The 25,943-nt window shown below is 45.9% G+C and overlaps 2 protein-coding genes across 2 annotated transcripts in view; one reads left to right on the plus strand and one right to left on the minus strand.

Annotated features, from left to right (window-relative positions):
* The window catches only part of PCNX2 (pecanex 2), a 160,211-nt gene extending 141,870 nt beyond the window's left edge, over window positions 1-18,341 (minus strand). The window contains exons 1-5 of the mRNA XM_075146457.1: window positions 18,189-18,341; window positions 11,776-11,981; window positions 9,113-9,230; window positions 6,765-6,801; window positions 4,594-5,877 (exon numbers count right to left, since the gene is read on the minus strand). Coding sequence (XP_075002558.1) covers window positions 4,594-5,877; window positions 6,765-6,801; window positions 9,113-9,230; window positions 11,776-11,981; window positions 18,189-18,341 — 1,798 coding nt within the window. The remainder of the gene's footprint in view (window positions 1-4,593; window positions 5,878-6,764; window positions 6,802-9,112; window positions 9,231-11,775; window positions 11,982-18,188) is intronic.
* Window positions 18,342-22,513: 4,172 nt separating this feature from the next.
* Window positions 22,514-25,943, plus strand: part of MAP3K21 (mitogen-activated protein kinase kinase kinase 21) — a 44,654-nt gene continuing 41,224 nt past the window's right edge. Inside the window, exon 1 of the mRNA XM_075146458.1 lies at window positions 22,514-23,258. Coding sequence (XP_075002559.1) covers window positions 22,514-23,258 — 745 coding nt within the window. The remainder of the gene's footprint in view (window positions 23,259-25,943) is intronic.

Below are 25,943 nucleotides of genomic sequence, written 5' to 3' on the forward strand. Positions count from 1 at the left end.
CATGCTCAATGCATTTCATTTGGACCAGGCATCTATTATTAGCTTTTGCCAATTAGGCAGTTTGCAAGGTTAGAAGAACAAAAAAAACAAACACAGCCAACCTCCTCCCTCAAAACAACGGATGCATAGCTTGACTTGCTCTGTATTCTCCCCCCCTCCTTTTGTCTTTTGAGCAACCACTTTAATGTGGGAATAATGTTTATTTAGATCTGTTCTAAGATGCTATTTTGTTAAAGCATATTTGTAATTGCAAGGCATAAAAAAATTAGAGGCTTTCTCATTCCTAAAATCCAGTCTTACTGTGGAGGAGCTGCCAGTAATGACAGTAATTTATTTTAGCAAACAGCACGTTCTGCCTAGGCTAGAAAGCAAAGCCTACTTGCTCTGAAAAATAAGTGCCTTTGAACTACCTCTCCCTAGCTTAAAGTGTTCAGATTGAATCTCCCTTTTCCCACAGCGCCGGGCCGAGGTGCAGGAGACACCTCACAGCGACAGGCGCCACAGCCGCCATGCCCGCTCCTGCAGGGCAGCCCTCTTCCCAGCCCCGCTCCTTTCCCAGGGTGACACTTGCCGGGCCCACGCCAGAAACGAGCAGGGCCACTTAATTATACGCGTATGCAGCTCAACTTCACCGTCTGACAAACATACGGACTTAAGAAAATAGGAAAGTAGGAAATTCAGTTCAGGTCGCTTTAAGTAACAGCTTGGTTTGAGGGAAGAGCAGAATCCTCCTGTTTCCTCAGGATCTGGATTCCAGTAAGAATCTCGTTTGCCAGATCTAAAGCACAGTAACTACACACCCATTAATAAAGTTTTGGTTTGTTGGGTTTTTTCGTCACTGTGGCATCATGAGTCTGGTTTACACTGATCACCCACTGCTTTCTTTTATGCAGCAATCTTCCCCGTTCATGTTCTCTGAGGGTACATGTCTGAAAGCCTTTTGCAGATTAGCTGCACTTTTTCTTTTTTTTAAAACTTACCTCTGAAATTTTTATCTTTTCTCTTTTCCAGCTAAGTCACATCACACAGAAGTCAAGTTCTTGTGTAAATACTCCTTTTTATGGTTAAGGAGTAGCAACGATCGCAATCCGCTTGCCGTGACCCTCGTTTCGTTGCGTGCTGCTGCACAGGAACCCGAACCCCCCGCGCCCCGGGGGGCTCTCTGGGCTCCGAGGGGACCAGCTCAGCAGGCTATGGTGAAAAGCAGGGCTTGCTCAGCACGTGTCTTAGGAAACCTGGGAGCATGGGCTGGAGCCAGCCAGGCAGGCTGATAAACTCGATAGAGCAGGACAGAAACTGCTCTGCAGAACAAACAGCCTGAGAAGGCGGGAGAGATGGGTAAGATAGAGCAGAAGGCCTAAGCACCAGACACCAGGCCTAAGGAGGAGCAAAATTTGACTAGGGAATGAGAGGAAGGTAAGTACAGGAGCAGTGAATGCAGGCTGTGGGGAGGCAACAGCTTTAGGTGAGCTCAAGAGAGCGGAAAAGGCTAGAAAAGCAAGTGTGGATTGCCAGGAAGAAGAGGGGGAAAGACGAGAGAGAAGCAGTACGAAGAGGAAGGCAAATAAGGAGGTCGCACAGGAGGGACATGGAGTTGCTAAACTGAGAAGGGACGAACAGGGGAAGAGAAGGCACAGAGTAAGAAATGTGAAGTGGAAGGAGAAAAGGACACAAGTGAAAGATGGAATGAGATATGGGTCTAATGTAATTGATAGGACAGATAAGAGGAAAGAGAGTTAGGAAAGGCAGGTAAACAGACTCTATGGGTAGATGACACATCAAGAAAATAAAACCACTTAATTTTTTTTAAACAAAATAAAAATATGAATTTCACATCTGTTTTTAAAAAAGCTGACAAACTTTGAAATCAGCTGTGCGTTTTTCATGTAATGGAAGGTTCTTGTGGGAACAAGCCGAGGGAGCAGAGACTCCCTAGAGCCTGTCTATGGACAGGGATACCATCGTAAAGCAGGAGCACCAAGCTGTTCTGCTGAGCACCATTAAGTTTCTTACCTTCCGTGCAAAATAGGTATTGAGATTGCATCCTCTTAGGCTGCCTTAGCACAGCTTATTATAGGATCTAAGGTAAACCAAACATTTTGGAGAAGAGGAAGATAAAGGTTGTCTTATTTCACTTTGGCCCAGATCTTCTAAACCAATTGCACCGACTGGGGAAGTCCCAGACGACTGGAGGCTTGCCAATGTGACGCCCATCTACAAGAAGGGCCGGAAGGAGGATCCGGGGAACTACAGACCGGTCAGCCTGACCTCGGTGCCGGGGAAGATCATGGAGCGGTTCGTTTTGAGGGTGCTCACGAGCCATGTCCGGGACAACCAGGGGATCAGGCCCAGCCAGCACGGGTTCATGGAAGGCAGGTCCTGCTTGACCAACCTGACCTCCTTCTATGACCAGGTGACCCGCCTTGTGGATGAGGGAAAGGCTGTGGATGTGGTCTGCCTGGACTTCAGTAAAGCCTCTGACACTGTCTCCCACAGCATTCTCCTAGAGAAGCCGGCGGCTCACAGCCTAGACAGGTGCACTCTTCGCTGGGTAAAAAACTGGCTGGACGGCCGAGCCCAGAGAGTTGTGGTCAACGGAGTTAAATCCAGTTGGCGGCCGGTCACGAGCGGTGTTCCCCAGGGCTCAGTACTGGGGCCGGTCCTGTTCAACATCTTTATCAACGATCTGGACAAGGGGATCGAGTGCTCCCTCAGTCAGTTTGCAGACGACACCAAGCTGGGCGGGAGTGTTGATCTGCTGGAGGGTAGGAAGGCTCTGCAGAGGGACCTGGACAGGCTGGATCCATGGGCCGAGGCCAACTGTATGAGGTTCAACAAGGCCAAGTGCCGGGTCCTGCACTTCGGCCACAACAACCCCAGGCAACACTACAGGCTTGGGGAAGAGTGGCTGGAAAGCTGCCCAGAGGAAAAGGACCTGGGGGTGCTGATTGACAGCCCGCTGAACATGAGCCAGCAGTGTGCCCAGGTGGCCAAGAAGGCCAACGGCATCCTGACCTATTATTAGTATAGTATTAGAAATAGTGTGGCCAGCAGGACTAGGAAGGTGATCATGCCCCTGTACTCGGCACTGGTGAGGCCGCACCTCGAATCCTGTGTTCAGTTTTGGGCCCCTCACTACAAGAAGGACATGGAGGTGCTGGAGCGTGTCCAGAGGAGGGCAACGAAGCTGGTGAAGGGCCTGGAGCACAAGTCTTATGAGGAGCGGCTGAGGGAACTGGGACTGTTTAGTCTGGAGAAGAGGAGGCTGAGGGGAGACCTCATCACGCTCTACAACTACCTGAAAGGAGGTTGTAGCGAGGTGGGTGTTGGTCTCTTCTCCCAAGTAGCTAGCGATAGGACAAGAGGAAATGGCCTCAAGTTGCGCCAGGGGAGGTTTAGATTGGACATTAGGAGAAATTTCTTTACTGAAAGAGTGGTCTGGCCTTGGAACAGGCTGCCCAGGGAAGTGGTTGAGTCACCATCCCTGGAGATATTTAAAAGACGTGTAGATGAGGCGCTTAGGGACATGGTGTAGTGGGCATGGTGGTGTTGGGTTGACGGTTGGACACGATGATTTTAGAGGTCTTTTCCAAACTTAATGATTCTATGATCACTTGGCAAGTACCCTGAGATTGCACCTGCCTTCACTCCACCGTATCTCGCATCCTCACGAAACAGTCCTGCTAGTTTTGCCTAGAGAGCTGCTGAAGACACTACAAACAATATTCCTTCCTGACAGAAAGGGGTCACAGAGTTAGGTGACAGCAACGAGAACGCTGATTAAAACCAGATATTTCTATAGAAGAGCTATAAATTGGATTGCATATGTTTTAAAATTAGCTGATTGAAATTTTTTTTGTTTTAAATAAAAGCCCTTTTGATTAATGGGAACTCACATGGGAAGATACCGTTTTTCATTAAAATACTGGGGGCTTTCATTGAAAACAACCACCAAACTTCCCTCCTTAAAATCCAGATGTTTTAGTTTTAAGCAACTAAAAATCAAAACTCTTACCTATTCAGGACAAATATATGATTTTTTTTCTTTTCTTTTTTTAATTATAAACCAACCCACAACTGTGCAGGAAGTTTAGGAATATGCGTGTGTGCGCACACACATGTGTTAGCTAAAAGTTGAACCATCACCAGTGACAATTCCAGCTTCCTACATACTTACAGCCACACACAGAACTCTTCAACATGCACCTGGTAAGATGGGCAAGGGCAGGTGTAATGCTATAGCTATACACATTTTTGTAAGATATTTTTGGTATTCCAACAATCCAGGCCTGCCACATGCATGCTATTCTAGTACAGAATACTACATACATACCGGACACCTACTGAGGTTAGCATTAGGTTTTCCAAAGGAAAATCTTTAAGAAAATACGAATATTCAAAGAACTGCAGCTGACACTATCACACTCTCACTAAATCTTGTCCCACCAAGCCCAGCCCTTCCCTGGCCCTATTAGCAAAACCAGTTCTCCTCTGGGAATTTGCCCTACTGCAGATGTCAGGCTAAGCTGCTATAAATAATGTAACTAGTCACAACTTCTTTATTCAAAAAGAGTTGTAAACCATGCATCATACCTCCAACAAGCCCATTTTCCTTTGTCGTCTCCATTTTGACAGTAGATTGATTAGATGCCTTCATCTTTGAGGTATTAATGGATTCCAGGAGGGAGACAAACTCTAGGAAGTTAGATTCGTTGGGCACCTGTCCTTCTTTAGCTTCTAGATCTGATTTAGAAGTTGGTAAGGTCTTTTCTTTGTCAGATACCTCCATGAAATTCTTACTTAAAAGCACATCTGTCCCGCTGTCTACACTCAGCACCCGCATGTGCCTCTTTTCATGAGCAGTTCTACAGGACTGCGGGTCTAGGTTCTGCAGGTCTTCCTTAGAAGTTAAATCCACGGTCTGCACATTTTCAGAAGCATTCTCCCGATTTGGATCTGAGCAAGTGTTAGTTTCTAAAGGAGTATTTGCTGGGTTGCTGTGTTCCTTCACTGCATCACCCGATTCATAGCCAGAGCACTGGTTGGACGACAGCTCTGCCTTTAAAATTTCTGGAGTTCTTTCACTTTCACTAACTTCTGGGCAAGCCCTACTATCATCAGATAAGTCAAAAGTGATAACAGGGATTCTGAGCTGTTCATTAGTTTGCTGACTTGGCCAACCTGCTGTAACTATACCAGACTCAAGGGCTGAGCTCATTCCCTCAGTTCCCAGAGCCTTTAGGTGGACAGAACCCGCTAGGTCACTGAGGGTGGTGTTTGGTGTAGTACTCATCGTGATGACAATTTTAATGGGCTCACATAGCTGGTCTCCAGGAAGAGAGTTGTCCACAACTGCAACAGCAGTCTCACTGTCTGAGCACTCAAGGTCCTCATGGGTATTACCGGCATTGCAAGAACTTTCCATGTGCTCAGGATCTTTGGTTGCAATGGCATTGCACTGTAGGCAATTACTGGTAAAGCCTGTCTGTGGTGATCCATCCAGCAATTTCTCTCTTTTGTAGCTTTTAGGATTGCTCAAATGGTCTGAAATAACTGAATTTTCACTGTCCCATGGCTCTGAAGAAACTCCAGTCCTTAAAATATCACCTTGTGATGAAGAAATATTGGAGAAGTTTTTAGCTACATCTCTGTCCACAAGAATATCTTGGGATCCATGGTGTCCATATGGTTGTCCGTTCCCTCCTTTTTCATTTATTCCATTACCAGGAAGTGTTTCCATAGCAGCTGGTTTTGTCACTATTGCTGATGTGGTGGCACCTGAAGTGGAGGCTGTAGAAACAGGTAATACATCTGCTTTGATACAGGGTGAGGTAGATGAAACTGGTGGTGCAGCTTGGTCTTCTAATACCATAACACCTAATAAAAAAAACATATGGGAGTTAGGTCTCACAAACATGAACACTGTGCATTATTGAAGTATGATCTTCAGCTAGCAAAATCTGATCCAGAGCAGAGCAAAGGAAGCACAGATGATGTAGCTGATTAAAACAGTTCCTAAGCAAGGATCTTTTTTGTTAGCTACATGTGAAATACTATAAAAGCAAGCTGGAATCATTCCACGACAAGACAGGTATAGCAGCATGTCTATTTAATTTAAATAGTCAAAATAGCTCAAGAAACAGCTAATATCAAAACTAGAATGTTTTACAGAATTGTCCCCACTTAGGGAGAGATGAAATAAAGAATAAGCCAGCGCAGCAGAAGTTTGTTACATCACTCTGTGCAATTCTTAAATGGTCCCATAGGATATGGCAATCAACCTTAACAAAAAAGAGATAAACTGAAATATATTGAGACATCTCAAGCACTGGAACTGTAGGCAAAGCAAGGTGTGCTGGAGTATACACTACTGAGCTAAAGGGCAGCAATCTCAGGAGTCTACAGTTAGAAGATGTTTAAGGGCTTTAAGATGCAATCTGAGCATTGGCTTCCTGGTTTACTGCTTTCCAGAGGCACATAGCTTCCCAAGAATGCAGGGGGAAGGCTCTTTCATCTCCCCATGTCAAAATGGGGAGAGCTACTTGCATTCTCACCAAAAGGCTGTATCCTAAACAGCTTGGCTGACAGCTGAGAAAACTTAGTCTGTTAGAATTCCCTTGAGATTTTGTTCTCTCAAGCTTTTCCATTCAGCTCCTAATATGAGGCACAACAGAACCTGCCATGGGGTCCTCTGTGCCATTTTTTTTTGTGGCAAGCAATGATTAAACAAAAGTTTAAAGGGTTTTATAAAACCTTTAAGATACCTCTGAGATCTTCAATAGTTTCCCGTGTTGGCAGCTCCTAAAAATAAAAAGAAACACACACAATTAGCATGGACATTTATTAAATTCTGTTGGAAAAAACATCAATCAATGAAATAGCTATTTAATCAAAGGTTAATTACAGCATTGGTAAGTTGCTTAACATCACTGAAATTTGGACATGTACCTTGCACAAAATGCAAGGGGTGGGTGAGGGAGATGGTTATAGAACAGTCATGCTCCAAATTGCATCACTGCAATTGTGTGTGATATTTGGGGAGGGGGGGGGGGGGGGGGAAATCTAAGATTTTTTTTAAAAACATTTTGCAGTGCCTAATCCAGATTTTTTTTTAATCATTAAGGAATAGAATGTGTTTATCTGTTCCACTTTTCCAGCTATGTGTTTCCTAAGTACTAAAATGAAAAGTTTGGTCTTCAGTACTTGGTAACAATTTCTCAGTGGAAAACTAGAGGACAGAGCCATTAAATTATCATAGAATCATTTACATTGCAAGGAAGCTTTGGAGGTCATTTGGTCCAAATTCCCTCCACCATACATGCACACTCAAAGCAGATACAATTAGAGCAGGTTGCTCAGGGCCATCTCCAGCAGAGCTTTGAATATCTCCAAAGAAGGAGATTTCACAACCTCTCTGGACAACCTCTTCCAGTATTTGACCACCCTCTTGGTAAGGGGGGGAGGAGGGGGAACCAAACCAAAAACCACCCCAACCCCCCCCCAAAAACACACAAAAAACCTTTAAGTCCAATTGATCTAATTGTAGTTTTCCATGGCTGCAAGTTGCAGCCACTGTCTCTTATCCTGTCACTGGGCACCGCCGAGAAGAGCATGCTCAATCTTCTCTATATCTTTCCATAGGAAGCTGAAGACAGCAGTAAGCTCTTCTTTTAGTCTTACAAAAGATTTTAGCCTTACAAAGGCTAACACATCCCATCTGCCTGTCCTCATACATCATGTACCTCATTCCTCAGTCCCCTTAGTGGCCCCTGCTGGATTCTCATCAGCTGGTCAATGTCTGTGGGAACTCACTGGGGAGCTCAAAACTAAACACAATAGTCCAGAGGAATACTTCAAGAGTCTAAATTCAACAGCCTAAGTGCATAATTAGAAAAAAAGTTATTGGGAAAAATTAATGTGGCTCTCTTCTGGCTGACAGGCACCAAAAACAAGAGGAAATAATTATTATCACCTAAAATTTCATGGTGGTATCCTGGCAGCAAGAACAGGAGACCAGGTTTGACCAGACCCAATCTACATGTTTGGAAGTGGGAGACTTGGACAAGATCCCAAGAAGAAATGGGTTTGCAGAATGGACAAATACCAGAATACTGGGGACTAGGACAGAAACAAGATGAAAAATATTTTACCTCATAAAAGAAAACTATTAATGTCTGAATCATACAGATGCTATAAAAAGGTAAAAACACTCCAGGAAATGAGGAAAGAGTTCTGATTCAGACCAGGATTTGAAGAGTTTGCAGTAAATAGGGACACAGGGTGGGGGTGGAGGGATATGAAGACAGAACGAAGTATCAAATAGCTACTTATTCAGAGATCACTAACCATCCTCTGCACTGACTGAGGCAGGAGTCCTGTAGAAAAAATAGCATGGGATCACATAATTAAAGATTTTATCACAGTATACATGGGGAGTAGCTTAAGATTACACAGACAGTGTTTCTTAATTTTTGGATACTTAACTCTTCAACCTTCTCATGGGTGTTTTCTATTTTTTCTTTAATAATAACATCTACATAAATCCCCTTCATCATTTCATACACTATTGATTTAGAAAGCATGGCCAATGGCATGGAATGCACATACATATATTTTTAACCTCATGTAGACATCTCCTAGATTTAAATAATGTTTTTTATGCTTTGTTTAAATACTCAAGAGATGTGTTGGGTTCATTTCATAAGCATAAGTCTAGTTACACAAAACCAAATTATTAATGCTCCAGGAGCAGATCCCTTCAGAGGCAATGAGAGGCAGCTCTAATTGCATTAGCCTCTCCCTTCTCTCAAAGCAGCCACGAAAACTAGTTGCTCTTGGCAATATTTACAAAGGCCATTTGATATCTATAGAGCAGGCAGACCCCTCCTAAGTAGTGCAGAATTATGTATACCAGCTTCTGCTTTGCAAACCCAAACCTTTAGGACAAGGCTGACCAACAGCCATGGTACACCTAGTAGACCCACAGAACGAACCTTCCTCCTCAGGGCAGACCTATGCTTCAAGTGATCAGCACCTGGCAATGCAAATCTCCATGTGGTAAGCTGTGGACTGCACGAAGTAAAGACACTATTACAGAAAACCGCATACTAACCCTTACTCCAGGTGAGGTCTGCGAGTGCAGAGCCTGTACCCTTGAACTGTCGTGAATTGTTTGGGTAGAGTCATTTTGGTTGGTCTCACCGATGATACCATTATCCCCGGTGTTATTGCTGAAAAGGAAGCAAATGAAAAATAAAGCAATGCTTCTTACCACAGAGGATCACAGTGAGTTTTGGGAAGAAGCTGAGGAATAAGAACAGAATAGGAAGAAGTAGCTCAGCACAATGAAGTGACAGCACATTTTTCCCCTCCAATGCTAAAAGCACAGGGCTGAAAAATACTGTAACCCCTTTTTGCACCTCCTTCCTCTCCAAGACAACTTGCTAAAAATAAATAAATAAAAATCCCTCAATATAAAATGATTCTGGTGTCTTAGGAAGTAGAGCATTGCTATGAAAAAATACAATGACATCTCTTCAAACTCCCTATGTGTATATAATGCCATTTAGCCTGCCTTACACACACACAGATTTATTGGCACAAAAGGCAGTTTGGGGCTTCTCATTAGAAATATAATAGTCAAACGCTACTCCTTTCACAATTTTTGCTTTTTATGTCCTTTGACTGTACCCTTGGGTACATATTGCTTATCTAACTGCCTGTTTATTTACAAACCTCCCATCAAATAACTATTTGAAACGCAATACATAATGTGTATTAATATCATCACTAGACCACAAAATAAAGTTGTTCCTCTGATTTTAGCTAAGCCAAACATATATCCATTACTAATTTCATATCTTACAGGCAACTTGTTGATCACTGCCTTTGTGGATGCATTCAACTATCCACTAACTCTTTTTACACGTATTTTCTACTAGCTTTTCCATGGATATAAACAAGTATTTTTGGACAAGGTTTACTGATGAGAACAAACACACTCTCTTTCTTGGGTATAATACAACAAAAATTCAGTTGAAAAAAAAAATTGACACTACAGAGAAATGTTAAAAAGTATGGGTTTAGGCTTTTTTGTTTGTTTGTGAGGTTGTCTTTTTTTCTCCAGAAACTTATTTTTAAAACCCTGCAGCTGTATATAAGCTATAAAATTATTTACCTGGGGGTCTCAGTCACCCTTCCACAATTTTTTTTGTAGTTAGCTGGCTTCAAAAACTTGTTTAACCAACCTGCCAACGATCAGGGCCCGTTTAAAAACTTCAGTCATCCATCTAGTCAAAATGCTAAATTCTTTATTTTCTGATCAAGTACTAAATAATGGACTGTTGTGCTTAGGACCTCCTAGGAGGAATAGTTATGTGATTTAGCACGCAAATTTTAAGTGATTCTACCTCTACTTTTCAGCCAAAATAAAGGCAGGATAGTGAAAGTTTGCATTCATTTCATTAGGCAGTGAGCAGGAAAACACTGAGGTTCTGTTTAAATTTCAACCAGCCTAGAACAACTGATGAGCCTCTTAAATTATTGTATTAGACATCTGTAAATAAGAAATAGCTTTGTGGGCTGGCGAGAACTAAAGAGGAATAGAGCCTGAAAGGCATCACCCAATCTAAAATAAAAACCTTGTACGGTTAGTGACACATATAAAAGGCAATCCTCAGAAGAGTCTCGATGCAGGCAGACCTTGACACTCCCAGCAATGTCACTGCCAGGAGTGTAGCACAGACGTGCACGCGTAAAGACACAGAAGAGCAGTAGCATAGAGGTACACAAACAATCGTGATACTACTTAGCTTGCACAGAGCTAGCATCAGCAACTGCAAACGCACCAAAAAATACCCAAAGTAAGTTCTTTTATGCAGCGGTCTTTGCGGAAGCTTGACTGGTAGTTGTAACGAACCTACTCTGTTTAAGCTTTGTTTGGACATTTCTATGCTGCTGTCACTATTGAATGTACCTTGTTTCAGCATTTTTCACATCTTTCATAACGCTTGAGAACACTGGAAGCCGCTTGCCAGCTTCACTTGTTTGTGTGACTCAAGCTTGAAAAACCAGCAAGAGAGGTCTCCATTTATTCTGCAAAGTTTACAGTGGAATATTCTACACATACACACATCTGGAAAAAGTCAGTACTAGTCTTTAGCCCAATACTACTATTACCTTTAATACCATCTCAACCTGGAAGCCGCCTTATTGACTTCGATTGTTTATTTGCAGCAAAGACATAGTACTTGGCTTCTCGGTAGAGAGGCTACAAATACCTACCAAATGCCCCTGAAAAATAAAAGCAGTTCTAGCTTAGTACTGTAAGCACACAAAGGCAACATGAGTTCAGGCTTTCAAAGCCATGATATTAAAGCATTTTCTTTGCCAACGGGTGCGTGCCGCTTCCCTTCCTCTTGCCAGCAGGTAAGCACAGCAGGAAGAGGAAAGAGCAAGCATTTAAGGCCTCCCCAGAAAACTTCTCTCAGGTTTTCTCTGGGATCTTTTAGCACCTCCCAGACAGGCCTCTTCCTACAGCCTTCATCGTGCCCAGCTGCTGCCCTGCCCTCTGAATCAGGTGCAGCTCTGCTGCTTCACCACAAACATGCTGCAGCCCCTGAAAATAAAAGCGCTAAGCAGGTTTTTAAAAGTGCCATTCCTCACACAGCTGTAAGGAGTTTTCCTACAGTCAAGAAGCATTTCTGCTATGCAGGACCGTGGTGCAAACTCATCTGTTTTACAGAATGTACCAGCAATGCGTAATGAAAACCTTACCTACAATTTGAGGGCTGAACTGTGTTTCCTTTTGGGACCTCTGTATCTTTACATTGCCTTCCATTTTTTCTTGAGATCTTTTGTTGAATTACTTCGCCTTTATCAAACATAAGGTGCAGACGGTAACTGATAACCTTTATTACTGTGAAGAACACTGTCACCGAGCTGCAGTACACAAAAACTGTAACTGCATTTGCTGGAAAAGCCTACAGAAAGAAAAAACAAAGACATAATCATAACAGTTTATTTTGAGAAGATGCTACTAAAATTTTTAAAGTAATTTTCAAACTCTTTATTCCTTATTGCCTATTATTTGTACCTCTACTGAGTTTTGCAACCACAAGAATTAGTGCATCTTCATACAGTATACTTGAGTTCTGCTCACAAAAAAGGTCTAAGAATTTTTTCAAATTTCAAACCATTTTACAAGATTTATTCTTTTTTTGATTAGCTGTGGATATTATTTATTTCTTAACAAAATCAGTAAAATCTCACAATTGACCAACATTGTAAATCCTCTTAAAACACTGCATTCCCAGGATAATGCAGCTGCAGCCTTTCCTAAACTATGAACTTATAAAAATGAAACATTAGTTATCTACAACCAGCAAACCCCTTTTGAAAAATTCTGTCATCTTACCCTGCTTCTGAGTTATGATTTAACAGTAAAACGCTGTAGTTTGATCTCCTTTTTCTAACACTTTACAACATGTTCCCAAGTCTCTTTACCGCTGAAGAATTTTAAATAATTAATCAGGACTAGTCAAAACAAATTAATAAAATACATTTGGAGAGGCAGCCTCTTTGAATTCTTTTTCTAAAGTTCATAATAGTTAATTTGCAGCTGTCTGTGATCTGTTTGCCGATCTGTGATAAGCACCATATTTCTTAGTCATTAAAATTAATTACAGTTCAACTGTAGTCTGCAAAGTTCCTTCACAGACATGACATACTAACAACATTTTTATACGTAAATACTTCCTTATAGTAAAGCACAAATCATAGCAATGGACACTTGTCATTATAATTGAAGGGCCAAAGCCTTTATCATTATAGTCATGGAACGCCCTTATGTATCGTCGTCACGCAGCTGCAGTCTCACAATGAGTTTACTCTCTTCTCAGGTTTTTGTTTTTTTCAGAGCATTATTATATCCCTGCACAATTTGTAGCCGGGGGTTGGAGGGGAAGGAAAATTTTCAATGCTCAGCATTTGTTAAAAGCCTACCGAAGTTAATTTTTAAGAATGGTCTTTACTTTGGGCCTGAATCTACCATTTTAAGTATCAGCATTGCAGGTCAAGGAGCATTTGCATGTAAAAGATTAGAAATCTTTTCAGATTCATAAATAAACCACACTGACCACACAGGTGGTGACGGGAAGGGAATGAGGCACACTTACTTCATCTCTAAAACAAGTCACTGCATTTATCTTGACATTGAAATGAATATGTTGAATCATTTCTGTGTTTTTACAAGCAAGTGGGTCGCTATTCTGCTGCTGCTTTTGGCTTAGTGAGACTTCTTACCTTCAATATGTACATGTGAAAATTTTCAGGCAAATCCTTTTTTTATGACTATTCTGATTCACATAAAGAATCTATTGCACAGAAGAGGAGAAGCTACTTAGCATGTAGGTACTACTAATGATCCCTCATAAGAAAGACATTACTTTCTACAAGTTGAGGCTTAGTCTGTGAAGAGTACTTCATGGTACTACATATATACCGAAACTAAGCATACCCTTCAGTTATTTAGCGAACCCGAGCCGGAAGGAGGATCAGTTTGCAAGGCCATGCTCCCAGGGTATAAGGTTTGGTGGATAAGGTTGAAGAATTTGTGTTTTATGACTAATGTATTTGTAAAACAGAAGTTAAAAATTGCTTGATTTCACAAAGAACGATAGCCAGTTATCTGTAATTATTTGTTTAAAAGAGAGATTTGTTCACTTTCCAAGGAATCTCTTCAACTATATGCTAAAAAGCACAGGCCGACCACGCATTATTAAATAACAGCTCAGAATGAGTCACTAGAAAAGAAGTGCTCTATAGATGACATTCATAAAGCTTAATAAATATTGTATGAATAATGTCAAGAGGACACAACAAAAATAGACTTCCAGTAGAGCAGTCTATGCATGCATAGAGCACGCTACAGGAGAGAATCAAAGGAAGCTCCTACATTTCAAAGTGGAGAAGAGGGCCAGTTTTAGCAAATGCTGCGTGCTGCACGTCCTCACCCCCGCCTTGTGACCAGACCTACCGGAGCTGCGCCCTGAGCCTGCCTATGGTCTCCCTGCCCACCTGCCCAGGATATACAGTGCTTCCCCCGCATATGTGCCCTGCATGCTCACAATCCCAAGCCTGCCTACATATAATAAGGCCAGTGCATCCTTAATATTCTGAATCCCGGGGCAAGCTAACTAGTACAAGCTGGCAGCTTGCTCCCTGCCCACATGAGGAATTAGGAGAAAGATGGAGCTGAAAATGGAAAGCCCTCGATTTTCTGAATCAGGCCTCTTGCATAAGGGTACAAGTGTCATATGACCGCAGTTGGTGTTCCCAGGTACAGATAGGTGAAAGCTATCAAATCTGCTTGAGCTAAGGAGGAATTAAGTTATGGACCACTGAGGAATTATACGATAGATTAACTTCTGATGCACTATAGTTATAATTAGCCTGGTTTCCTATGGAAACGAGGTTTTATAATCACACCATGTGTCTGTGTATTCATCATCTCTCTCCATCCCCTCTGCTGAATAACTTTTTAATTCTTTGGCTACTTTCAACTAACTTTGAGAGAATACACCCCACTGGGACAAGGTCACAGCAGCACACCTCCTGCGCTAACAAGAGGAACCCACACAGCTCTCTGACCTTTTGAACGCTGCCCCAGAGACAGGAAAAGCTTCAATTGAGCTGACATCTTATTAGAAGCTAGGAGAAAAACCATCCACAGATACAAATTCATTAGAAAGCAGGCTTCATGACATCCCACAGGTTTCTGTGGAAGCTGTAGCTCTAGCTTTCTTTGCTCTTGCCCAATTAAAAACTCTACCATAATGTGCTTTTTGTTTTCCAGTAGCTTCCGTTGTTATACACCGCACCAGAACAGCGTGGGGTCACAGGCAGAAACGCAGGCTGGCATGTTCCAAATGTGGCCTGACTTACTACTACAAATGCAACAGAGTTGACCTGCCCATGCAGGGAAAGCCTTTGCTTGGGGCTTCCGTCCGCCCAGAGATTGCTCCCAGAGGAATGGCCAAATTCTTCTTCACATGTCTACTAACATTATTTGAGTAGCACAAAGGCAGTGTGACTGAGGTATATACTTCCTAATATAAAGGTAACTTTTGAAAAAAATATCACACCTTGTAAATTGGACTGAATGATTGAAGTTCAGTAGACCCAGATGTATCCCACCTGATGCTGGAGCGCCTGAGGCATCTAAAGCAAGACGGTGCTGCATCTGGGCCTTGGTGTGCTACAGAACACAAATGAGGGAACTACCAAACAGTCAGCCACTACCATCAGGCTTGCAGAGGTATGAGTGGGAGATACAATATTGGAGCCAAAGATAAATATTTTGATGTTAATTTAGCTGAATTAATAACTAAGAGATGTCCATCACACAGTATAACACATGGGAAAACAGGTAGCAAATAAAATTCCAGGGATGTACACTCAGTTGTAAGCATGCATCCTACCCCATAATAAATACAGTGTAGCTTACCTCTCTTTTGTGGAGGTATATGTATCCTTACTTTTACAGAGAGATAAAGCGGGGTAAAGTGTGGCCACATAGGACTGGAAGCAGCTGACACACTGCAAGTTTTATTACAGTTTACCTCTGACTCATTTATGTGCCCACACCCTTATACTGCCATGTTGTACTGCTCCTATCACAGCATGATTTGAAGATCTAATACATAAGAAGTAACAACCCTGCAAGTTCAAGGGCTTCCTGTCCAACAAAAGGCAGGAGAAACACTCACTAAGCCATGCCGCGGACTCACCGAAACGTGGATGCACATTCTCTTGTGGCTTGTAAAATAACCTATAGTACAAGCATTCCCAAAGTTGCATCTCTGCATCACTGCTGTTTCACCAGGGCCTAATTCAGCCCAGTGGCTTTGTATAACAATTACCACTATTTTCATGCACAAAACACCTGGGAACCCTGGACTGATTGGTGGAATAAGATAACTTTAATTCTTAATCTACTATGAGAGTTGACATGGCAAAGTTAGAAGAGATCTCATTACAATTTTTAAAGTTGAGTTTAACAGCAATGATGCTCCAAATAATATCCAATGCACATTTTTAATTGTATATTTACTACTACAAAGGATAAATGAGAAAAAGAAGAGATGGAAACACAGATCTGCATTTTCAGGGCTGGGGAAGCTAATAACTGAACTATTAGTACCAAAGTAAACTATGCTGACAAAGCTAGAGAATGAGATTCTCGATCCACACGACAGAAACAACTTGATACTATAAGCTTCCCGACACTACTGTCAGCACGTCTCTGCTGAGCGAGTGTGAAAAATCTAAAAACAGCTGGATGAGTTTTGCCATTTCATTCAAATCAAGCTGTTTCAGAGAGACTTTCTGACTTTGATTAAGATTAAGATTATCCCAAGCAAAGTAAAATTTTAAAAAGTAGTACTCCGATTTGTTTTGACTTTGCCATTTCAAGAAATGTCAGTGACTGCTTTAGCTGAATCCAAAACTATTGGTGTCAAGTGTGTAACATAAATATCACCCCAGACATTACTAAATATAATAATGTAAATAAAATTCCCCAAAGAAAACCATTAGTTAGAAAGCAGGTTCAAGTTTCTAAGTGGCAAGAATATGTCTTGCACAAAGTTTACAAAGCCCAACCACTTAAAAGCAAAAAACCAAATACTTAAGGACATCATTACTCTGAAGCAGCCAGAATAATAAATGCATTATTCTTATCAAGGATAAAGAATTCCCATAGCAATACATTAGCTCAAGAACACAAGTCCTGCATTTAACCAGATGATTCATCAGAAAGTCAGCCAGTCTGCAGAAAAAGCAAGTCCATCTAGATAGGCAAAGATGAAGCCCAAGAGAGAGAGTTCAGTAGATAAGTTTGGTTTTCTCCCCTTCCCTTTAAATAATGTCTTTTTTAACCTTAGCTCTGACCTACAATCTTCGTATCCAGTATTCTTTTGCACAACTCTGCATGCCTTCTTCCATGCTCTTAATTCACAAGTTTCCCACAAGGAAATACATATTCTTTCAGATACAACTGGAAAAAAGTTAACCTTTACTCTTTTTTTTTCTTTTTAATCACACATACCGCTTTGACAGTCAATCCAACAAGACTTTTGCTGGTTTGCATAGGAAATAGACCCTATCAATCAGAAGAAAGCATATTGTTATCTTGGTTCATTAACTCCATGAGCCATGCTTACAGGAATTTACTGCAATCCATGCCACAAAATATAGTATAGCAATTGAGTTTTAAAAATACAAGATTTGCTTTTCACTGGGATTGCGGAGGGATTTGTGAATGCTCTTTGCTTTTGAAAATCAGGCCAATATCTGACCATGTAGGGTGAGGAGACCTATTTAGAAATTTTATTCAACAAAAAAAAAACAAAACAAAACAATTCTACAGAACTTAGTTAAGAATTTAGTTGAGTCACTGTGAGAACCAAAGGGGTGGAAATTGTTTCCAGTGGAAGCAATATTAAGCTACAATCACTGAAAAACACACCAACGAATAGATGCAATGATCCAGCAAACTAGACTCTTAAGCTTCTCTCACACAGTAGGAAAATGCACAAAAATAGAACAAAAGTTTCAAGTTTTCAAGGAAAATAATTTGAAGTCTGGCAAACAAATTCTAGTTATTAAAATTTTTTTTTGCCGTGTTTAAATTTCATCACAAAGGGAGCTGCATGTCACGAAAAGCCATGTGACTCACCAGTGACATTCAGCAAGGCATATTAATTATGTGATATTTGGATTTTTCCATTTATGTACCCTTCTCAGCAGGTAAGACTAGAGCAGAGCAGACTTGGGGGGAAAAAAAAAAGTCTCTAAAAGAGATTTTTTGAACAAACGTCCCCACGGTCCTTCAGCATTTGCAGAGGCCAGCATCGCACCCCTTCCCAAGCAACCCTACCCGACAGCTTCAGCAGGGCTAGGAGGCGAGGCCCCAGACCAACGCGCCCGGTGTACTTAACCCCGTTAACCTTTAGACACAAAATCCTCATGCAAAACCCAGTATACCTATTTTTTTAACCCCCCCAGGTCAGTTTATTCTCCGTTGCGCTCGCGCCCTTGCCGCTGCTGCCTCCCGGCTGGGGTCCGCGGCAGCCCCCCCCCCCAGCTCAGCCCCGTCGCCCCGCTCCGCGCCCCGGGCCGGGTCTCACCAGGTGCAGGGCCATGGGCAGCGCCAGCAGGAAGAGCCACAGATAGAGGTGGCAGCTGTTGGTGAAGGCGCCCTGCTCCGGGTCGTGGTACCAGCCCCCGGTCAGCGCCGCCCACACGCCCTGCCCCACCAGCCGCGCCGCCGGCGACACCATGGCCGCCCCTCGCCTCCGCCGCCACCACCGCCGCCCCTCAGCCGCCCGCCGCCGCCGCCGCCATGCCGGGCGCCCGCGGATTCTCCCATGGTGCCCCGCGACGCCGAGCATCCCGCCCGCCCCACCCCGAGCGCTGCCGCCGCCGCCGCCGGGAGGGCGCCGCCACGGGCCACCCCCCCCCGGGCACAGCGCCCCGCCCCACCCCTCCCCGCCGCGGTGCGGGGGACGCTGCCCCGCTGCCGGGTCGGGGGGCCGCGCCCGGCTGCCGGTAGCGGGCGGCAGCGCAGGGAGGCCGCAGGGCGGAAAGGGGCCGGGCCGAGGCACGGCGGGGGTGGGGGTGCAGTTCTGGCGCGGAGGCGTCCGTCACCGCGGCGTCCCGCCCTGGGCGGCGGCGAGGTCGGGTCACAGGTGCAAAAAATGCGCGGCAAAGGGGCAGCACCGGCGTCAGCCAGCTGGGCTGCTCTCCGCATCGGTGACACCCCCCACCGCCGTGTTTTCATTGTCAGTTGTTAATTCTGCCTGATACAGCACGAGTTTCCGAGCATTGAGCTCTCCCCAACTGCAGTGTTGACCTTTCCGTGTTGTTTTGAGCTGCATTTTGGGCAGGCAGGTGGGGAAATTCTGTAAAAACCATTCGGTTTCTTTCAAGAATGAGTGTAGGGCAAAACACAGTCTGCCTTGCATTAAAGAATTTCATGGCAGCTGACCTCAAATTAGCAGAGTCAAGAGGTACGTGAGGGGTGGGGGAAGCATGGGTGCACGAAGCAGTGGGGAGTGGAGCTGAAATGAAGGATGGAGCCAAGTGGAAGCTTGAGCAGGGGAGACCAAAGGCAGCAAAGGATGGGGCATAGGGATACAGGGCATATCCCTATGGGATACCCCTGAAGGCAGGGGTGTAAGGCTGGGCCGTGAACACCAGAGCCAACTGTACACAGTGCTCCTTCCCTCTCCTCTGCCATCAGAAAATAGATGTGAACTTCAATTGCATGTCTCTCATCAAACCCTTCCAGAGACTTTTCCACGTGTATAGACTTTCATTGCAGTCAGTTTTGTGAAGGATGCGTGTATGAAATGGAGGCAGCCAAGCAGCTTGCACGTTTCTTGACCAAATTTACCCTAGTTTCATTGTTCCTGACTGTGGCTACAGTTTCATGGACTAAACACGCTGTTCTGGTGTGCCTTGTACGGATTTTTTAGACAAAGGTAAGAGACCAAAGATGCTATTAAACCACCTTATTTGTGAGCTAATGCACCACATCTCCGCTCACTTCCTGATGTTGCAGGCGATGTGGCTATGCTGGATGCTTGTGTTGGCTCAATGGGAGGGATGACACAGCAGTATGAACAAGCGGCTGGGAGCAGCAGAGGAATGGCACCGTTTCCTTCCGTAGCATTGGCATCCTCAGATGTCTGTCGATCCGTAGCCACAGGGCTTGAGTATGTGCTTGGTGTGTCCTTGGTAAGCAGCAAAGTCTCTTGATCTGTATGAAGGAGGTGCAGTCCCACCAGTGCCCTGTGTGCTACTCCTGTGTACACATAACTAAAAACATTTTTTCAGAAACTACTGAAGTTGTTTTCCACATGCATACTGGCAAATAAGAACATTGACATGCACAGCTCCAAAAAAGAGAGGTGGATAAGCAAAGGTGGAAATGGAAAGCTTCTTCACAACCTCCTCTCTTCTGTTTTTTGAGACCTCTAACTCACGTAGGTTTTTACTTGGAGGCCCCAGATGGTGAAAGCTTCACTGGAGCTGATATAACATTGGATCTTACTAGGGTGACCTGTCTGCCCATCACTCAAATCTTTGACTCATCCTCATCTTTGGATCTTGGATCTTTCAACTCTTCCTCAGCTCTGGATAATGTTGACAGCAAACATTTTTTGGTACCATGATACTTGCAGGAATGACAGGTTCCTGTCATTTCCAGCTCAGGATATGTGTTCTGGACACAACGTAGATGCCCAGTACTGCATCTACAGGTGCAGGAGTGCCAAAGATGAAAAATGCGACCGCTTGTCTCTCGAGAGAAGCCGATGACAGACTGAGACAAAAGCTTTGCCTGCCGTAGGCTGTTCTGCCCAGCGGGAACTCCACTAGGTGGTGCCACCAGAAAAGTTACAGGCGCTCTGCAGCGTTCTCTGCAACGTGATTTCCATTATTAGAACTCCCAGGAACAGCAATTACATACCAGGATCCTAGAGCGGTAGGTGCTGCAAAAACACCGAACAAAGAATAACCCGAGTGTAGCAATTGCTAATGGATGATGGCACTTCAGAGAGCAAATTTTCGAATAATAGCTTTAAATAAATATTTAAACTTTTCACTGTACTGCAACCAATACCTTGTCTGACCCAAAACATTCCACACTTAATTAGTTCCTGCAGATTCCTTTAGATAACAGATAAAGTTCAAGGTGGAATTTGTGTGGCAGAATGCTTGTATTACAACACACTTTATGGCTTTTATAGTAAAGCAAATATGCAGATAAGGAAAAGGCTTGTAATTATCTCACTGAATAGCTGCAAGGCATTCTCTTATATTAAAAGAAATGGGAAAAGATTCAATAGACATGCTGCTTCTGCATTCTTTCTTTTTGGTTAACAGGATTCAGTAAGTCACTTTCTGGGTAATTTTACTTTTTGCCTTGTGTGTACAACTATAGACACAGTTTAGACCGTGGGATAAACAAAAATTTATGACTTTCGGATACCGTAATTTTAATTTTTTTTAATTACTGTCTTTGTGTTGGAACCTTAGTCCTGTGACATCCAGTCGCAAATGTTGTGTTTATATAGGGATGTACAGTGCTCTGGATGTGGGCTTTTGTGCGAGAAGTTGAGAGGCGTTCATCACACCAGGTTATTATACCCGGCAGTGCGGTTTGACACCTTCCCCAGGTCTTTTCTATCCAGCTCGGGGCTTCTGCTGGCAGCAGCCGCGTCCCGAACCACAGGTGCCGCAGCACAAAGTGATCAACTCCGAGGATGAAAACACATCTTCCTTCACTTTGAACCACGGTTCCCACAGCGTTGACGAGAAGAGAGTACGTCCCCAGCCCACACGCTTCCCTCTACCTTCCAACGAAACGACTGTAGTTTAGAAAGTGATACGATTTTTCCATCTAAAACCAGGTGGAAAATCTTTATCCAGAAATAGTATACATACAGCATTTGCTATTTCCAGGCAACCTCCCAACGAAAGGATTGTGTGACCGCGCCACACGGAGCCGGGACCTTCTCCGGTCCGTGCGCGGGCAGGGCAGCGAGCAGGGGAGAGAGCCGATGAGCGGTGAAGGCGGCTGGGAGAGGAAACACGAACTGAGGCAGCACGGTTTCTTCAGAAACTGCTTGCGTTTTATTCTGGTGAAGTCCTAAGACCGCACAACGAAGGAGAGGGGAAGCTGCCGGCGGCGGCACGAACCCCTCGACCGGCTCTGCCGCCCCCGAGGGACAAACCAGGCCGGGGCGGGCGCCTGAGGGCGGCCTGCACCGAGACACCGCTGCCACCTCACCGAGCGCCGGGGGCCACGGGCTCCCGCCGGCACCCTCCTCCGGCTCCGCGCGGGGCCAGACCGGGTGACTTCCGCCCCAACCCTCCCCCCCCCGCGGCGGGGTGGGCCCGGCGGCGCCGTTACACCGCCCCCTCCCCTGCCAGGGCGGGACCATTGCGAGCGCCTCAGCCGCGCGCCCGCCGGCGCCCCGCCCCCCGCAGCGGCCGGAGCCTGCCAGTCTGCGCGCGTGGGAGGGCGGGGGCGGGCGCGGGCACCTACCTGCCTACACGCCCGCCCGCCGGCCCGCTTCCACCACCGCCCCCCCATCCCCCGCCTCCAGCGCTCGGCCTCATGTGACGGCCGGCAGCCAATCCCCGGGGGCAGGGCGCGGAGGCGGGAGGGAGGTCGCGGGGCACCGCCACTCCCCTGCCCGCCTTCTCCGCGCGCGCTTGCGCCCTACCTGCCGGAGCCCGGCGACGGCGGCGGCAGCGGCGGTAGCGACCGGGCCGGCCGGGCCCCGCCCCTTCCCCTGGCCCCGCCCCTTCCCTGTGCCTGGCGCCCCCGCCCTTCCCCCTCCCGCGGCTCCCGCTCGGCGGCGGCGGCGGCAGGTGAGGATGCGGCTGGGCGGGTGCCCCCGCGTCGGCGGCGCTGGCGGCCGCCGGGGCTGAGGTTGCTGCCATGGCTCTGTCGGGCGCCGGGGCGGCGGCCGCCGGCGGGGGTCCGTGCCCGCTGTGGACGGCGCTGTACGACTACGAGGCGAGTGGCGAGGATGAGCTGAGCCTGCGGCGGGGGGACGTGGTAGAGGTGCTGTCGCAGGACGCGGCCGTGTCCGGCGACGACGGCTGGTGGGCGGGGAAGATCCGCCACCGCCTCGGCATCTTCCCCGCCAACTACGTGACCCGCCAGCCCCGCGGCGGGGCGGCGGGGAGCAGCGGCGGCGGCGGGCGGCGGGACCCCGCGGGGAGCCTGACGGAGATCGACTTCCAACACCTGGAGCTGCAGGAGATCATCGGCGTGGGGGGCTTCGGGAAGGTGTACCGGGCCACCTGGCGCGGCCGCGAGGTGGCCGTGAAGGCGGCGCGGCAGGACCCCGACGAGGACATCACGGCCACGGCGGAGAGCGTGCGGCAGGAGGCCAAGCTCTTTTCCATGCTGAGGCACCCCAACATCATCGCCCTGCACGGGGTCTGCCTGCGGGAGCCCAACCTCTGCCTCGTCATGGAGTTCGCCCGCGGCGGCTCCCTCAACAGGGCCCTGGCCGCCGCCGCCGCCCCCGGGGCGGGGGCCGGAGCCACCCGCGGGGGCCGCCGCATCCCCCCGCACATCCTGGTGAACTGGGCGGTGCAGATCGCCCGCGGCATGCTCTACCTGCACGACGAGGCCATCGTCCCCATCTTGCATCGGGACCTCAAGTCGAGCAACAGTGAGTCCCGACCGGGGGGGGGTGGCGGGTGACGGGGGGCCTTCGGGCCGCCGCGGGCGGTGAGGCGGCAGTGAGGAGGTCCCCCGCCCTCTGCCGCGGCCGGCCTTTAGCGCGGCGCCGGCCTCTCGCCTGAGGCTGCCCGGCGCGGCGGCGCTGGCCGTTGCCGCGGCGCGGGGGCGGCCCGGCGGCGGGCAGCTCGCTCAGGAAACGGGCGGCCAGGCCTGGACGGGCACGGTCCGGCAACCCTGTTTCACCGGGAGATGGGTGTCGCGGCTTGGGCACCCTCTGCCAGGAGCCTTGGGCTGGCGGCAGGTTAGTTGCCGTGGCTGTGAGCTGGTTACGGACTCGTTGTGAAAAGGTAGGGAGAAGAGGGTTTACCTACAACGCACGCAGAGCAAAGTCCTGCCCTCTCGGACGGGAGCTCACTTAAAAGCGAAGCGGGACAAAATCCTGTGCACAACTGCAACTGCACATCCACAAGACTTCTTTTACTCTGATGCGTTGCGTAGTCCTAGCTTTTAAAAGTTACTGTAAGCCAAGCACCTTGTAAAGGAAAGGTTTAATAAGGGTATCGCTTCTGTTTCACTGGCGAACAATCATATGTGTTTCTAGTTTTCATTGTATGCATTTAGCATTGCTAAAATTCACCCACTTAGCAAGCATTGAGACAGAAAAGACAGCAGCTTAAAACAGTAGAAACTCTTGTGCAGTTGCTGGATTTGCTTTCAGCCATTGGCATGGACAAAAGCACCTGAAAGAGTGAGGGGGTTGCTAAATTCGTGCTTAATGGATCCTTGGTTCATCTGTCGATACAGGAGCATCTAAGATTTTGGCAGTTGTGGTGTTGGAAGGCTGGCTTACTAGAATAGAGGTGTTTATGACTTGCCATCATAGATGTGTTTTGAATTGGTAACTTTAAAGTGGAAATCTATGTGCTTCCATAAATGTCAGAAACTATCTTTACTCTCTTTGCTTTTTGTTCTGAATGGGCCAAATGTGCAGCAATATGTTACTCTCTTTTTCCAGTTAGGAGTCCTTAAGTAGTCCAGTAGGGGGAAAAAAAAAAGCTTCATTCAAGTTTGAAGCACTTTGTTTAAAAAGCCTTTGCAGCGTGTCTTGAAGGTCATCATGCATGGGTTGTTAAGACAAGGCTCAGTCATGGGACTGTTCCTGAGAATACTTTCACTACTTATTTGATAAAGAAAGGACCTAGCTCAGCTACATTTGTGGTTCTGTTTGTAGCACAAGATGATGAACTCTTGGAACGTACCTTTAGGGTCATGGCCAACACCTTAATGTCTAGCAGGTTGTCTGTACGCAGCTTGTGCCCTCCTAGTTTGCTGCTCTGTTCAGAGTGAGGTGCCATACCTTGAGTATTTCTTGAGTTTCCTTAGACAACATGGGTTGCTGCATGCTAGCCTCCTAAGGTGACAATGGCAAAGTCTGAAATGAATTCATAACCCTGTGGCTTAGCGTAGCAGCTAGAGCTGAGTTGGTGACTGCTGTGAACTGATTACCATTATCATCTATGTGTATGTGGATAATGGCAGAGCATTTTAAAAACATGCTTTTGATTATAACCTCAGCATGTGTGCCTATTCACTGCTTTCATTACCTAACTCCTGCTGCACATGCACTTAACTTCAGCTACTTAGTTTTCTCACCCATATTTCTTAATCTTAGTGAAGCCTGAAGACAGTATTGAATACGCTAAATAGAATTATGTCTCTTGATCATCCAACTAAATGATAACGTTGGAAGACAATGGTGTGCGAGTGGTACAATATGCTATAGTAATTAAGTTCAACAACATGAATTTGAAATGACTGCAGATCATGACAGTATGCCCTGTTCTTTTAACTCACCTGTTCATGGAAGATTTCACTTCATTCTTTTACGATAGTCTTTTCCAGTCTTACACAGTGGGAGTGGAAAGCTGTTGGGTTTGACTGATCAATAGTAACAGTTCAGCAGTGGCTACAGCTGCGGACAGGGGTCTGGCAGCACCTATTCCTCAACTGCTCATCGCTGCTTTCCATGGACTGCTAGCAGTGGTGGTTCAGTGTTCTCCATTACACAGCTCTAGGTAATATACCAACCTATAGGTTTTGTGCTAGCTTAGTTATTTTCGTTAAGAAGGAATTTTTCTTCCTTGGACAACAAGTTGGAAAAATGACTGCCCTTAACATGGTGTGGTAAGGAATGCTCCCCAAACTATTTCCCTAGCAAATAAGCAGGAACTAATTTTTCCAGCCAGGGGAAGGGAGTCCCTTCCACCAGTATATACGATCAAGAAAGGATATATGTCTGGGCTTGTGGTTGGCAGGCGATAGGCAAAGCAAGCATCTCAAAGGCAAGTGTGTTATTTCTCTCCAAGCAATTTTATGGAGTTGGGATCTATAGGACAGCATATCTAGTGCAGTTTTGCTGATGCCAAATTGACATGATTGGAGAGAAGGTGCCACAAAGAGAAGAGCCATGAGAGCAGCAGGGTTTTATTAACAGTAATGACCATCTAGGTTTGTATGCACAAGTTTCCTTAGACTCCTTTTGGAGGGTGGGAAAAGGTTTTTGCTTCTGCCAAAGCAAGAAAAAGGAAATAAATAGGTATGCAAATGTTTTCTATATTGGGAAGAAAAACTATCAAACTTGGTTGTGAGGGCTGAACAAGGAAGTAAGGGGTAA

This window comes from Calonectris borealis, chromosome 3 (genome assembly GCF_964195595.1).
Source record: "Calonectris borealis chromosome 3, bCalBor7.hap1.2, whole genome shotgun sequence".
Classification (NCBI taxonomy): Eukaryota; Metazoa; Chordata; class Aves; order Procellariiformes; family Procellariidae; genus Calonectris; species Calonectris borealis.